At 33.6% G+C, this 15,102-nt stretch overlaps 3 protein-coding genes across 6 annotated transcripts; 2 read left to right on the top strand and 1 right to left on the bottom strand.

Annotated features, from left to right (window-relative positions):
- Window positions 1-3,191: 3,191 nt before the first annotated feature.
- LOC149398239 (uncharacterized) lies at window positions 3,192-4,777 on the top strand. Of its 4 annotated transcripts, none has more exons than XM_089615520.1 (3): window positions 3,192-3,269; window positions 3,734-3,947; window positions 4,505-4,777. In XM_089615520.1, exons 2-3 carry the CDS (start codon window positions 3,750-3,752, stop codon window positions 4,559-4,561), a joined length of 255 nt encoding a protein of 84 aa, XP_089471646.1. In that variant the 5' UTR covers window positions 3,192-3,269; window positions 3,734-3,749; the 3' UTR covers window positions 4,562-4,777. The 4 variants fall into 4 exon arrangements, with proteins under 4 accessions (XP_089471646.1, XP_089471647.1, XP_089471649.1 ...); XM_089615521.1 differs by having other exon boundaries at window positions 3,197-3,269; window positions 3,681-3,947; XM_089615523.1 differs by lacking the exon at window positions 3,192-3,269 and adding an exon at window positions 3,320-3,338.
- A 2,422-nt stretch (window positions 4,778-7,199) lies between these two features.
- On the bottom strand, window positions 7,200-10,139 carry LOC149398238 (disease resistance protein RPM1-like). Its single transcript, XM_089614520.1, has 4 exons — window positions 9,218-10,139; window positions 8,734-8,833; window positions 7,342-8,583; window positions 7,200-7,257 (listed from the first exon to the last, which is right to left on the bottom strand). The coding sequence occupies exons 1-4, from the start codon at window positions 10,137-10,139 to the stop codon at window positions 7,200-7,202; spliced, it is 2,322 nt and encodes a 773-aa protein (XP_089470646.1).
- Window positions 10,140-13,591: 3,452 nt separating this feature from the next.
- On the top strand, window positions 13,592-15,102 carry LOC149398237 (uncharacterized). The gene is made up of 2 exons (XM_089615252.1): window positions 13,592-13,999; window positions 14,582-15,102. The coding sequence occupies exons 1-2, from the start codon at window positions 13,750-13,752 to the stop codon at window positions 14,806-14,808; spliced, it is 477 nt and encodes a 158-aa protein (XP_089471378.1). The 5' UTR covers window positions 13,592-13,749; the 3' UTR covers window positions 14,809-15,102.

Below are 15,102 nucleotides of genomic sequence, written 5' to 3'. Positions count from 1 at the left end.
CATACTTCCAAAATTGCCCTTGGTTTCATAAAACTTCGTTCTTATTTGTTTGTTAATTCCAGATTTTTTTTCCATTTATTCATCATCGGATTTGAATCATGGAATCGTTTGCCAAATCAGAGACATGTATTTTGTTTTTTCGAATGGTAAATAATATTTATTATCGAATGGTCAGACTGTAAATATTATTTACCATTAAAATTATCATGCGATTGCAACCAGGATATTCGACGACTCATTTAAAATAGATATTTAGGATCGTCGATTTCGTAGATGTTCTTCTATTGTTCTTATATTATATGTTCGTCTAGGTTAGTCATTTAATCTTTCTTAGTTTATGTTTGTCTAGTGTAGGTGTTTAGGTTCTTTGGTTTCTTAAAACGTCGTTCTTATTTGTTTGTTAATTCCAAATTTTTTCCAGTTATTCATCATTAGATTTAAATCATGGAATCGTTCGCCAAATCGGAGACAAGTATTTTGCTTTTTCGAATGGTAAATAATATTTACGATCGAATGGCCCGACAGTAAATATTATTTACTATTAAAGTTTCAGAGTTTTCGGTTATGGTGTTCTATGGGTTAATCGAATTGAAAATATTATTTACCATATTTTATAGTTAATCTAACAAAGAATTGATCGGAGATGCGGGGTAGGGTTTCAATTATGGTGTTCTATGGGTTAATATATCGAATTGGAAATAATATTTACTTACCATTTTTCCAAGTCTGAGAACGGAGATACTTCGTCGACTTCGGAAGTGGCGAAATCAGAAAATTGGCGGTGGAAAAAGAGGACAGACGCAATATCGGAGGATTGAAGGATTCGAAATCGACGGAGAGTTCGGAGGCAATATCGGAGGATTGAAGGATTTGGAGTCGGATGCGAAAATTTGATGTGTATTTGATGAAGGGTAAGATAGAAATATAATATTGTTTGATAGTGGATTGAGCTAGTTACCTAATTTAAATAATAGTTGGACTAAAATTTTAAAAGAGGTGGCCAATTTAGGCTAGATACCTAACCACTCCTTTTGAGTAATAAAAGAATAATACAAACAAATTGGCTTTTAGGTTACAATAATAGGAAATAAATTAACATATTTTTAAGTAATAATGCAATTTCTTCTGACATATATTCCATATATTTGGTGTTTGGTGAAAATTTCCTATCCGACATGACTCTATACTAAATTTAGCACTTAATTTTTAATTGGGTAAGAATGTCTAACATATGAATATCAGTTCTCTATGAATATATAGCTTGTTCGTAGAAGTAATTTGCTCAACTTTTTTTATAGTAATAAATAAACACTTTTTTTGTTTTACACCTCGACTCGACATGATTCGTCAAATCACGCCTATTCTCATTGTCATCTAGATTATTTTTGTTTTAATGAATCCAACGTGTTAAACTTTAATCACATCATTTATTTCCTCAAAGGAAATATCATGTCATTTACACGTCGGCATATATATACACATTTAGCTATACATGCATGCATGTACAACAATCTCTATGGAGTTTGAGTTCTCTAAGCATGTTATTATTGATGTGAGATTGTTGTGGGGACTGATGTATATTTCCAATCCTTAAAAGGCCATTGATTTTAATTCCTTCGTTCATTCGAGCCAAGGAAAAACTGGTAGATAAGAGGAATAATGGTGGGGGTCTATAAATCCACTTAATAAGTGGGTTTGAAAAAAAGATTAAAATAAAAAGGTGTCTTATTGGGTGTCCATGTGCATCCACATGGGATTTGATCACGTATTCGTATCTTTGGTGGGTCTCTAACCAAGTAAAAAATGAAAACATTATAGCCCAATTCCAAAGCATTAGTTTGCATCATTGACTTGTCTTCTTCTTAATCCACTACGTTTAATTGTTAAATCATATTCTCATGATTGGTTTCTATTTATGTGAAAGCTAAACATTCTCTTTCCAACTCATGACAAAACTATTGAGTTGGGATCTTCTCATTGTAACCCGGCGAATTAGTTTTGGAATAGAAACATAAAAGAAACAATTTTGTTATAGCATCTATAACAACTTCCAGTTTAAGCCAACATCCCAACCAATAAACATCTATTGAAATTAGTTTATTGACCCCCATAATCTATATTTGTAAGTGGACCGTCGGATCATCATAAATGTATCGTGTGAGTATTGTATCAGGAACTCTGGGTTTTTGTGACAACATTATCGTAAAATATTAAGCTTCGTGACATTGCTGTCACAAAATTTTGGATTTCGTATTAGTCTTGTCATGAAGCTCAAGATTTTGTTACTCAAATAAAGTGGCAATCACACATGATATAAAGGGTAGCTAACACTTCATTGTATTTTGATTTTGACCTTAAATTGCATGTATATACCTAGTAGTATAGGAAGAAACACAACGCAATATTTAAACAACATAAAATACAGGTTTATGAACATTCGTTCTATTGGGTGATCTTGTCCTTGGAAGGTCTAGCAAAAATCATGATTTTCTCGCAAATTTGAGCTTTGTAGCATAAATTACCACTCTTTGCTTCTTCATTCTCATCATATAAGTGCCATTATGATGAGAATTTGTGCAAACCTCATCTCCTTGTTATGTCCCATGGAGTCCAGAACCAATGGAAGGGTTTGATTTTTCCTAATACTTGCCCAAAGAGAGAGAGAGAGAGAGAGAGAGAGAGAGAGAGAGAGAGAGAGAGAGAGAGAGAGAGATTTTGGTTTATTTGATAGAGAATAGAGAGACATAGAGAGCTTTTTCATACGAATGATGTATGAGTCTTTGTATAAACATAAGAAGTAGTAATAGAAACCTCACATTTGGAAACTCACTTGAATTTGAAAAGACTACCTCATGTTATTATTATTGGTGTAAAAATCCTTTTTCTAACAGTATAAATATATTAAATCTTTATTTTGACTAATGACTTAATTATCTTATGTGGTTTACACCATTTCATAAACAAAAATTAGTTTCTAACTCAATGACATCTATCATAAAAAGAATAACAAATTTTCTGTTTGTGATTTAGATATTATTTACATTTATTTCATAAACTTTTCCTTAGAATGTTTGTCTAAGTCCTTTAAATAATAATAAAAAAAAATATTAATATATATATAGTTCTTTTAAGTCAAAGTCAAATTTATATAATTCAAAGGTCTAAACGGTGCGTTTCTTCCCAGGATAAGAAGAGCTCTCCGTAGTCTCTGTGTCGCGTCAGCGAATTGATTCGAGTCGTTTCCAGAAACACCTATTCGAAACCAACCTGTAAGTTTCTCTCTCTGTTCATCACTGATTCTAAGTTATTCTTCTCCGTTTGTTCTGTTCCAATTTGCTGTAATCAGCTCTCGTAAAATCTCCTCTCGTGGCTAGCTATCGATATAGGTTATTTTTATTCTTTGTTTCCATAAGGTATATGAACAAAAAAAAGGGGGCTTTTGAGAAGAAAAAAGGTTTTTTTTTATGTTATTAGCGAAAAATCATTCACTCGTCGTTCAAGCCTAGAGCTAGTTAGGGGAAATAATATCCTAAAAGCTGTAACTTTTAATTCATATTAAATCCTTGACATTTGGGTTTAGTATAAATCTGCAGCGGCAAGGTAACTTTCGCTAGTGAACAACTATAAATCTGTGTGCGCTATTGTTCTTCGTAATTGTGCGTTTTGTTTTCTGATTTTAGGTCGGAGTTGAAATCGAATCCTAACATCTTTGTGTCCTTGTATGTTTGGTTAGGCTTAGTATATGAGATATGGATGCACTGAAGAACCCAACTGGAATTAGCGCTCTTGACGTGGCTATGGAGGACCGAGCTCGAATTGGGCCCGAATCGAAAATAGAGGCAGTTCACGGAGAGATGAAGAGAATGGAAAGACTGCCTCAGACCAGCACTTACGCGACTCACCGCCTCCGAGTTCTCAACAAGATTCTTGAACTCATGTCCATGCAGGTACATTACTAGATTTTCAATGATCTTCTAGATTTGGAAATTTAATTTAATTTTATCTGATGATAGGATCATTGTATCAGATTTAATTTGCCTTGGAATTATTGACCTTAATTTGACTTACAAAATCAATTACTGCTCACACAGATTCATAGTGGTTTACTCTCAAATGGAAGACCTAGGTCTATATTGCCTCTAATTTCACTATAATGAGCAGAGCGAGGTTAAAAAAATCGAGTTTACAATACTCATGTACTCGCTACTAATCTGGCAGCCCAAAACCCCAAAAGAGTTTAACAAAGTTAGGACGACCAAAACACGTAAAAAAAAATTATGAAATCTCCTCACTAAACTGTCTTGTAATATAAAATTAGGTTGATCCGAGCGAAGTCCTTGCGTAATATCTTCATTGTGTACTCCACCAAATAGGCTCCATAATTTTGCATTTAGGTCCTTTGGAGATTCTTCCGGTCCACTTGAACTTTCACAAATTGATTCTTTATTTATTTATTTACATTTATAGCTCAAATTAACATTTGTTGTTTTTTGGATGAGCACAGAGAAGTACATCGCAGGATGAGGAGTTGGAACTGCTTTTTGCCGGGCTGTCTATTTGAACCGACCCTTAATTTGTGGTCAGTTTCTAAATCAGATTGATCAAATACTTTGGTTCTGAAATTTTGTGCTATGGCTGTTTTGCTTACTCTTTTGGACTACTGTCAAAAGACATGTTAAATGGTGTAGCGTTCATATATACTGCAAAATATGATGATGATGATGTATATAGTAGCATTGTAAAAAAGTAATAGTAAAAAAGAGTATATTTAATGAAACATTGGCTTTGGAAAATGTGGTTTAGTGTAGCCCTAGTTCTTGTTTTTGCTATTGGAACCTAATTTTTTTATATGCTATTTTGCTATCTTAGAACCAAGGTTTTAGTGTACGGTAAATGAGTGTGGAGGCGATATGGCTTAGTATCGCAATTCGCAAGGCGTAAACAAAAGTCAATATATAAAATACTTGCGACGCAAAAAAACCGGTAAAACCGTAAACCGGACCAAACCGTTGGTTTTTAGACCGTTGGTTCGGTTTTAAACGGTTTAAAATTTCACCGGTCCGGTCCGGTCCGGTTTAAACAATTAAACGGTCCGGTCCGGTCTAAAAAGTCTAAACTGCGGTTTAGATCGGACCGGACCGGTTAGTATTTAAATAAAAAAAATTAATAAAAAAATATGTCTAAAACGGTCCGGTCTAAAACGATCCAAAACGGTCTAAAAGAAAACCGGACCGGTTATTATTTAAGAAAAATAAAAATAAAAAATAGGCGAAAATAAAACGGTCTAACGGTTCGGTTTAAAACGATTTAAACGGTTTAAAACAGTTTAAACCGGACCGGACCGTTTTAACCGGTTCGATCCGGTCTTGTTTTTTTTTTCTTATTTGGTTCGGTACGGTTTGATTTTTTTTAAAACCGTTTAAACCAGTTCGGTTTGATTTTTAGATCGGTTTTAGATCGGATCGGACCGTGTACACCCCCCTAATATATATATAATGTATACATGAAAGAAAGTTATAAATAATTTAGGACTTCAAGTAACTTAATGGTTCATAAATAAAAACTGCGGTGTTTTCCGCTCTCAGTGACTTGTGGAGAACGGCATGTTAAAATAATCGTGTTATCCGCTCTTCAGTGACTTGTGGAGAAGGCATGTGAAAATAGTGGGAAAATTACATAAATAGTATTAAAGTGTAACATTTTAAAGTAATGGCTAGTTTTGAAATCCTTTCCAAATTGGCGTTTTTTCAAACCGTAAACAATTATAGATATAGATAATTTTCCTAATCAATGAAACGGTAAACAACAAAAATCCAAAATAGTAAATAAATTTTTAATACAACAATATGTAACCATTGAACGACTCGTCTCGTTGTGACATTCTTTTAAATTCTCAAAAATTGCAGTAACTCAAGTGATGTTGAGGCGGTGAAAAAAATCCTCTTAAGTCTTACTGTGTTGGACTATAATTTCTGGAACTTTGGAACATACAAACAGAAATGGACATGAAAATTGTCTTTTATTGGAACCGGAATAACAAAAAAGGATTATTATTATATTATGACATTTTCAATACTTTAAGATCAAAATCCAATAAATCAAAATAAATTTAAAAGTATGACATTTTTATATGTGTTGGTATAAAAATACCTTTAATGAAAAATTATTTTTTTATTTCTTTACTTAATGATCACAAAAGTAAAGTTAGGGATCATTTTTTGTTTGTAATGTGAAATTATAATTAAAAAAAAGGAAAATTTGAGAAATCTAAAAAAAAATGGTTTGAATAATTTGAAAATTCGTTTTAAGATTTATTGACATTTCGTCTTTTTGTTGACATGAATGTTAATAAATCTTCAACGAATTCTGAAAAATTCTTTGAAAATTTTGTTTGTTTCAAACAATTCATTGAAAATTTTCGACAATTTTACGACCGCAAAATAAATAAGAACTTCAAAATATGTTCTAACATACGATTATCCATACTAAAAATAAATAAATAAAAATTGGACCAAATGACCTTATAACAAATAAATAAATAAAATACATTATTTATTGAGTGATTATGTATGTATATACACATATATCTACATATAAATTTGATTCCTACTGTCGATACAATGAGGACTAATATACTTTTTCCTATTTTGTTTTAATGAAAATTGCATGATATGTAATTATATATACAACTCCTTTGGAGGTCTCCTGAAAACATTTATCAACAGTGACACATTACGAACATAATCTTCGGATATCTTGACCAAAATATCAGAGATTGGTTTCCTTGATTTTAGGTGGCCGATAAAACATGAACTGGGATTCTATAATGAGATGGTAAGATTTTTAATTTATTTTCTCCTAACTAACATTGTTCAAAGCTGGAGTTGAGAAGAGAAGAACGAAAAAAATAAAAATCTAAAACATCTGAGAGAACTCCTACTACAAAACGTTTGTACCTCCAAGCACCCCGATTTGACACGCCGTCCCGTTTCTTTTCATGTTCCCTAAAATAGAAATCAAGATGGAATATCGAGATCACGTTTCAACTCAAGAAAATTGAAATTGACAATCATCATAATTTCATTTCTACAAGGCTTGTAAGATTCATTAGAAAGCCATTAAGTAAACATACCTTATTAGTTTTTAATCTCATAAATTGCGCGTACGCGCACGCGCACACACACACATATCTATATATATCATAAAGCTGAAAGATGATGAGACGTAACCGAGCTCAAGAAATGCAGTCCACTTTCCCTGTGAGAAATTGATGAGATTAAGGTCAGTTCAAAGAGCTTGAAATCTCAAGAGTATATTTTAAAAGGTTGAAACATTGCTTACTGTTGTTCTGCTTGATGCTGCAAAATCTCTGACCTTTCAACCTCAAAAGATTCAATAGAGCACATACTTCCTTTTCCATATTTAAAGACAACAGAAGATATGTGCTGAATTTTGAAGTATTCTGAGCCTCCATCGGGCCGTAGAGAATTCGCGAATTCCATTGGCATATCATAAAACTTGAGGAGTTTGAGGTTTTTTAGGTGTCGAAGATTAAACGGCATTTCCTTAATCAGCGGGGAACGCCCGATGTGTAACTCCTCGAGAAGAACCAACGCTCCTCTTTCGATCTTGATCACTTTTAGTCTTTCCAAACGGCTTATGCAGAGCTTTTTCAGCTTCGGAAAACTAGCTTTCTCAAACTGTAATTCCTCTCCGTCGTATGCCTCGTACAAGCGAAGGAACGCTAAGTTGTGCAAGGATTTGAGGTGTTTCAGCGGCTCTTCGACTAACCTCAAGAAATTTAACTCTAGACCTTGCAAACTATGAAGTTGAGACACCCAAGCCGGAAATTTTCGTAGTCGACAATTCAGTTGCAAGTACAGCAAAAAGAGAGGAGGAGATGAGAGGAACTCTAGATCTAAAACCTCTTCGTTATCGATGGAAGCTAGAAATAATTGTTCAAGTTCCTTCATTTTCTCTATAGACTTCCCAAGGGCTTTAAACATCTTCGCACTCACTTTCGAAACGCCAAGAATTTTCAATTTACTCAACCTTTGTAGCTCTTTCATGAAACTAATATCGCCTGAACGAGCTTCCACGGTACCAAGTGTTTGTAACTCCTCCAACATACCAAACCCTTCATGCATCGTCACACCCGTATGTGATTTTACGCTAAATTTTATCGCTAGATCAAAAGTGCCACATAAAAGGTGACGCAACTTGTGTAGTTTGTTGATCTCCCGTGGAAGCTCTCGCACTAAGGTATCACTGACATCCAATGTTTGTAGATTACACAAGTTTCCAATGGACTTTGGGAGAGTTTTTACCTTTGAGCCTCTCAGATTTAAGTACCTCAGATGTAACAAATTCCCTATATCTGACACATTATTAACAAGAGTTTCTTTGAAATCAACCACTCGCAATAGCTTACATTTCTTGAACAAACCAGCTACAAAAGAATTTGACACGTGGCTAGTGTTGACGAGAATAATTGAGCGAAGCTTCAAATCACAAACACTTTCCAAAACATTTTTTGTAGTATTGTAAATTACCAAGCGCCGACCCGTCTCCTTGACGTTCGGCCTATTTTTGTCAAACAGTTGATAAAAACACAAATCACTCACTCCTTTTTGGATTATTTCTCGTATCAAATCATGCACTCTACAAAATCTATAGATACCATAGCGTAACTCAAATGAAACCAAGTTTCTACTAATAAGCTCAGACAAGTACTCGTTAGCTATTTGTTCCAATGTCTTGTCATTTCTTAATTCAATAAAGCCTTCCGCAATCCAAATTTTTGTCAACCGTCCTTCGAAAACCAAAGAATCTTCTGGAAAAACACCAAAATACAAGAAGCATATTCTAAGATTGTATGGCAAATCGTGATAACTGAGCAAGAGAACTTTTGAAACACTTGAGAGCTCACGGTGTTCTTTAAATTCGTAATTGAGACTATCAAGTACTCTTTGCCATTCTAAACTAGAATTCTCCTTTCTTGTCAATAAGCCGGCAACGGCAACAATAGCTAGTGGCAATCCTTGGCATTTACTTAGGATTTTTCGAGACAACTTTTCCAACTCGGGTGGACAACTCGAGAGTGGAAATGCTTTTTTACAAAAAAGCTCCCATGCTTGTTCTGTGGGCCAAGTCTTTAGCTCCTTGACGACCACTCTACATAATGGGGAGCGAAACGACTCTACAACCGTAGCTTTACGAGTCGTGACAACTATCCTACTACCATTGCTGACACTAGGAAACACGTATTTTACGACACTCCAGAAATCATTTTGCCAAACATCGTCGAAAACGATCACGTACCTCTTCGTCTGCAGAGAGCTTCTCAATAGAGCGAAGGCTTCTTCAACGGCTACGAGCTCTACCCCGGATGGGCAGATCTTTGCAATAAGAATCTTGAGTACCTTGTCGATGTCGTAGGATTGGGACACGGTGATCCAAACATGAATTTCGAAGCTTCCTTTCTCCACAACATCGTTGTACACTTTCCTGGCGAGAGTAGTTTTTCCGATCCCACCTTCTCCCACAAGTGCGACCACCGTACGGTCAAAGAACCGTTCCGTTAAAATGCTCACAAGCTTCTTTGACATAGGTTCGACGCCAACAAGCTCATCGTCATCAACGAAGAGAGAACCGATACGAGGGTCGATACGTGAATTTCCTTCCCCGCCGCCACTACTCGAACCGCCTTGCTCGAAGGGTCTCAGCCCATAACTCAAACCTCTCTCCTTGATCTCGCGTAGTGACCGTTTAACATCCCGGATCTCGGAAGCTAACTCGCGCCGAGTTTTGTAGGTCTTGACACAATGACTTGCTTTGCGTAGAGACCCGAAAAAACCATCTTGACTTTGACGGTGCAGCTCGGCATAGTAAGTATATTCGTCGACGACGTCTTCAATGCGTTCCGCTTCCTCTCTGAGCTGTCTCATCCACACTTTGGAGGCGTCGCCGAGTTCTCCTCTGGCGGACTTGGCTTCGGCGTCGTGAAGAAGAGGCTCGATGATCTCCAACTCCTTTTGAAGACTCTTGACTTGCTTGTGAACTCCTTTCAAAGACTCGGCTTCTTCAATCACAAGATCAATCAGTTTCTCAATTACGGGACTTAACAACGTCTCTACCATTGTGTTCCGATCGTAATAACTCAAGTTTCAGTGACAACAATATTGATATATGTGATCAAAAGCGAACTTGTCACTTGATATTTTGTATCATCAAATGGGTGGAGCAAAAGAAACCGTGTCTTCTTCACAGTACAAGACAAACAAAAATGATAATAATTATAAACGAAAAACGAAACAGAACCTCTCAACAATATTAGAGAAAGCTGATGTACAATCAATACTCAACAGTATCCAAGCAAAAAAAAAAAAAAACAGTATTCAACGGTACACTACTCGATAATTTCTATAGTTTTTGGGATGATATTTTCTTTGGATCAATTTCAATTGTACAGAATATTCTTGACTTTATTAGTTTCATTTTTTGCCCTAATTTTCAACGTAGACTTTTGTAACCGTCTATATTACGTCTACGTGTGACTTAATAAATACTTATAGTTTGAATTGGTTATTTCATACCATTTTTCCTTAATTTTAACCGGCCATTAAAATTAGTCGGAAAAATCGATCATATTCTATTAACTGTTTGGTTAAAAAATTTGATAAAAAATTCTTGACTTAATATATATATATATATATATCACATGTTTGTTTAAGTGAAATGTTATGTTTTACTCTTTCAGAAATATGACGTTTGTATTCTCAATTCATAATATTTACGATCAGCAACAAAAGTATACACTGAATTCAAAATCGCACCATACATATACCTAATAATTAGCTTTTTTTTTTTTCTTGATATTACCTTTAACAAGTTAAAATTGAGTAGAAATTATATCTTTGCATTTCACCTCGAACGAAGCCCTCACGACAGTTCCTCGGCCTCCGAATTCTTCTACCACGTGAAAAAGTAAAAAAAAAAAAAAGTATAATTTTGTTATTAATGGTAAATTAAAAGTATAAATGTGACCCTTTTATAAAAAGGTGGAACGTAGCACTTCACTTTAATTTACCATTAATTCAAATAACATTTAATAAAGGTTGAGCGGAAAATTTGTAATCAAAGGTGGAACGGAGCATTTTACAAATTTACTTACAATACCTTCTTTTCAAATTTAATGCGTGAAATGCTAAATAATCAATTGATATTAATGAATTTGTAAAATAAACAAAATATGAAAGTACTTTTCAATGGTATATCTATTTTTTTTTTATTAAATTTTAAAAAAAAATTATAACCAACTAAGCCACTTAAAACAGATGAATTTCATTTCAATCAAGGTATTTGCTCTCTCTTTTTATTTTATTCCTGAAAATCGCTATATTGCTCGATGTGTTTGTTTCTTATGAAACTTGATTGTTATTTCTGATTCAATTATTTCGTTATTGAATAAGATATGAACGGCGATGAAGATGCGATGAATAAGCTATTTTCATTAAAGTTAGGATTGATAACTGTAGTCAAGTAATAACAAATGAACACAGAAGTAGGAATTTGTTATTGCTTTTTGGTAATATCATTATCGATTACTTTGACATCGTTTGGTATAGCTTTTTTTTTTTTTTTTTTTAAAAAGTGCTTTTAGATTCAGTTTTTTTTTAAGCTGACAGGTGCTTGGTAAACTGTTTATAAAACAATTGTTGCTGATAACAAAAGTTGATTTAGCGTTTGGTAAAATAAATATATTATAGCAAAAAGACTAAAATAAACGTGTTCTTAAAAAAAACTCTCTTCTGTCTCCTGTATGATGATATTACAGTAATTTGTATAGTAAATTTAAAAACACTTTTTCAAAAAACTAGGAATCCTAGCTTTTCCAACTCATGTACAAAATCTAAAATCGCTTTTGAAGTTTTTTTGTAAAAACAGTTTTGCCAAACACCAAATAAACAGTTTAGTTTATTCTAAAGAAAAACAGGACTTTTTAATCTCAACAAAACACAGCCATTATCACTGAACTATTTTTGTTTTTGTTTTGGAATGTGCAAATGAAAAGAAAAAGGTAGATATGAAAAAAGGTATATCACCGTAATATTACTTTTTGCAATTTGCCTTATCGTGTAATTAATAATCGTTAATATTTATCAGTAAATTTTTGTTAGTTATCATTGATATGGGCTGATTTTATATGGTTTCAGATTTTTTTTAATCGTTAATTAATTTTCGTTAATAGGCACAAATTTTGTATGTTTTATTAGGTCTTTTTTTTTAACTTTTGAATTATCGTAAATTTTCATTAATAAATTTATGCGTTTTCAAAATTTGGTGTAATAATAATCCTTTTTTTTGGCGTACCTGTTTGTTTTTTGGAAAAAAAATTAATTGCGTGTATATAAGGAAGTAGTTATTTTATTTGTGGGGACTCTAATTACTTTTTTTTTTAATTTAAGAAAATAAATTGCTAAGGGTATTTGTGTAAAAGGCTAAATGGCATGCCTAGTTAATTAAAACTTTCAAAACGTTAGCCATATTAAAATTATAACGTTTCAAAATGGCTAGTTGACTATAGTGCCCAATTTTAAAAGCGTGTATATAAATCGTCAATACATTGTAAAAAAATATTTGATGATGTAACTTTGACTATTTTATTAATAACTAAACTTCGGGTGTTATATAATTTTTCCCATGAAATATATATATATATATATATATATATATATATATATATATATATATTCATAACTTCTCTTTGTTATAGTATTTTTTTTCTTCTTGTTATTGGTTTTAGAATTCTTATTTTTATTGACTTGATTTTTATTATTTTGTTTATGTTTATAGTTTAAATTAGTTTTTTTTCCCTTCTCATCTTTACAACTTTTTTAGAATAATTCCAGATTGTCTAAAAAATTTTCTTAAGAAAAATTATTTACGAAAGATTTAAAATTATCATAGTATTTTGTAAAAAGCCAGCTTTTAGGAAAACAACTTAGATATTAGTCTAGGTTGATAATCATTATGATTATCGGATGGTACCAGAAATACCATTTTCGATGACGAACCTTTTCGGCTCGGACTAAAACGGAAATTTCCGAACGTTAACGACAGAATTTCCAGCCTTACGTTAGTCGCATTGTTACAGTCCTTTAATGGCAGACGCTATCTGGGTCGTTAAATTTTACATCCAACGACCCAAATTTAATAATAATAATAAAAAAATTAAAACCAAACCTGCGATGCGCTAGCGGAAGCCAAGTCTTCCGTCTTCTTCCTCTGCCACTTCCATCTGTCTTCAGAAATCGTTATGTCATTTTCGTGCTACACGGAACTCGAAAATTCCGTCAGGCAAAAACACGACTCGAAAATCCTTCCTTCCGTCTCTTACGTTTCCGAATGCCAGGTTTAGTTGATAAATGTTGATAATTGCTTCTCTTAACTTATTTTGGATCGCTAAATACTTTTTTATTTTATTTTTTGCAACAAAAAAGGATTCTATATGAAAACATTTATATGAATAAAAATAAATAATTTAAGTAAAAAAAATAAAACTCCTGTGACAAAAAAAAAAAAAAAAAAAAAAAAGTCTGTTCAAGTTCCACTCACTTTTGGAGTTGAAATACCAAGAGAGAGAGACCCCCAAAAGGCTGGTTCACTCAACGAGCAATTGTCGCTTTAGTTTTCGAAGCACTTTTTGGAGTCGACAGTCAGAGAGACCCCAAAAAAAAAAAAAAAAAAATGGGCGTTTGGGAATACGTCTCCTGGGCGGGCGAGTCAGTCGGACGGAACTCGCCGGATCTAACGTCCGTCAAGTCCCTGTGCTTCTCTTCGTACGGCTACACCAAAGCAACCGTCTGCTCCGTCAAAGACAACGCCGGAAAGCTACTGGGCTGGTACTGGCCCACCGAAGAAGCCCGTTCCAAGATCGGCCCATTCGCCAAAAGCCTCGCCATATACTCCGCCGAGGAAGGCGTTAAGCTCGTCCCAGGCAAATCTCATCTCATCTTTCTGATTTCGAGATTATTATTGTTATTATTATTTATTTTTTTATTTACTCAATCAACAATGGAAGATTATGGTATTCCCGGTGAAAATTGTTTTAGGTTATTTATGAAACCCAGTTTTTACGATGGAAACCAAAAAAAGTTGAAAACGGATTGTGGAAAAAATAAAAAATTTATGTTTGGTTGGTTTGTATAAATCGAGAAAAATTTGAGGTAAAACAAAAAATTAGTAAAGAGTGAGAGGGCAGACACTACAAAAGAGATATTTTACCTTCAATAATAGAAGTAAAAGGAAAATAGTAGGGATTCTACATTTTGTTTTTCGAATCATATATTCCAGCTATTAACAAGCTCTTAAAAGATTAAAGAAATGGTATGTAAGTTGGATTTCGTTTAGATTAATCCATAATCTTAATTTTGCGGTCTTAGTGGCATTGTGTACTAATCTATTGTTCAGAGAAAACAATAAAAAAAAAAAAAAAATTCTTGGACTTTTAGGTACCTAAACTAATATTTTTGGCAAAGAATGGTATAATGTAGTACGTTGTTATTTTATATTTTTTCAGGTGGAAACTCAGCTTACAGAATTCTTAAAAAATCACTTCGCGACACGAACAAATCGGAGAAGATCAACAATGAGAGCGATCCGACGGTGGATGAGAAGGCATTGGTGGAGAGGGTAGAAGCGTTGGAGAGAGAGATCAGCGAGCGCAAAAGATCTTCCGTTGGTAAAAGTGAAACTGAGACTGATGCGAAAAAGGTGGTCGGACTCAAATCGTATTCGAGAATGTGATCAGAGAGTTCATGGAAAAGGAGTTCATGGGAAGGCATTTCTTGAATGACTTGATTGTTCCGGGTACTTCAAAGGGGTACTTCAAAGGCATCTTGAATGACGTACTGTTTAGGCAGTTATTGGGTTGTTTAGTGTGAAAGGTTTGGGAAAGGGATTATCAAAGGCATGTTGATGGATGTTTTTTACATTTTGTTTGACTAAGCTTAGAAAACAAAAAAAAAATTCCTTGTAATGTAAGCTATATTCTTGACTCAATGCTTTTCTTGAATTAAAAATAAAACAGCTATTATGAAA

The sequence above is a fragment of the Urtica dioica genome, chromosome 5 (assembly GCF_054948205.1).
Source record: "Urtica dioica subsp. dioica isolate 48M chromosome 5, U.dioica_male_clone48M_v1_H2, whole genome shotgun sequence".
Lineage (NCBI taxonomy): Eukaryota > Viridiplantae > Streptophyta > Magnoliopsida > Rosales > Urticaceae > Urtica > Urtica dioica.
This window is presented reverse-complemented; position numbering and strand designations above follow the sequence as displayed.

Bases quoted from the DNA above. Each gene is read 5' to 3' on its own strand.
- LOC149398237 (XM_089615252.1), top strand. From the start codon at position 13,750: ATGGGCGTTTGGGAATACGTCTCCTGGGCGGGCGAGTCAGTCGGACGG. The intron at 14,000-14,581 runs GCAAATCTCATC...ATATTTTTTCAG, and splicing joins AGGCGTTAAGCTCGTCCCAG to GTGGAAACTCAGCTTACAGA.
- LOC149398239 (XM_089615520.1), top strand. From the start codon at position 3,750: ATGGATGCACTGAAGAACCCAACTGGAATTAGCGCTCTTGACGTGGCT. The intron at 3,948-4,504 runs GTACATTACTAG...GGATGAGCACAG, and splicing joins TTGAACTCATGTCCATGCAG to AGAAGTACATCGCAGGATGA.
- LOC149398238 (XM_089614520.1), bottom strand. From the start codon at position 10,139: ATGGTAGAGACGTTGTTAAGTCCCGTAATTGAGAAACTGATTGATCTT. The intron at 8,834-9,217 runs GTAAAGCTACGG...GTGTTTTTCCAG, and splicing joins TAGGATAGTTGTCACGACTC to AAGATTCTTTGGTTTTCGAA. The intron at 8,584-8,733 runs GTACTTGTCTGA...TGACAAAAATAG, and splicing joins TTGGAACAAATAGCTAACGA to GCCGAACGTCAAGGAGACGG.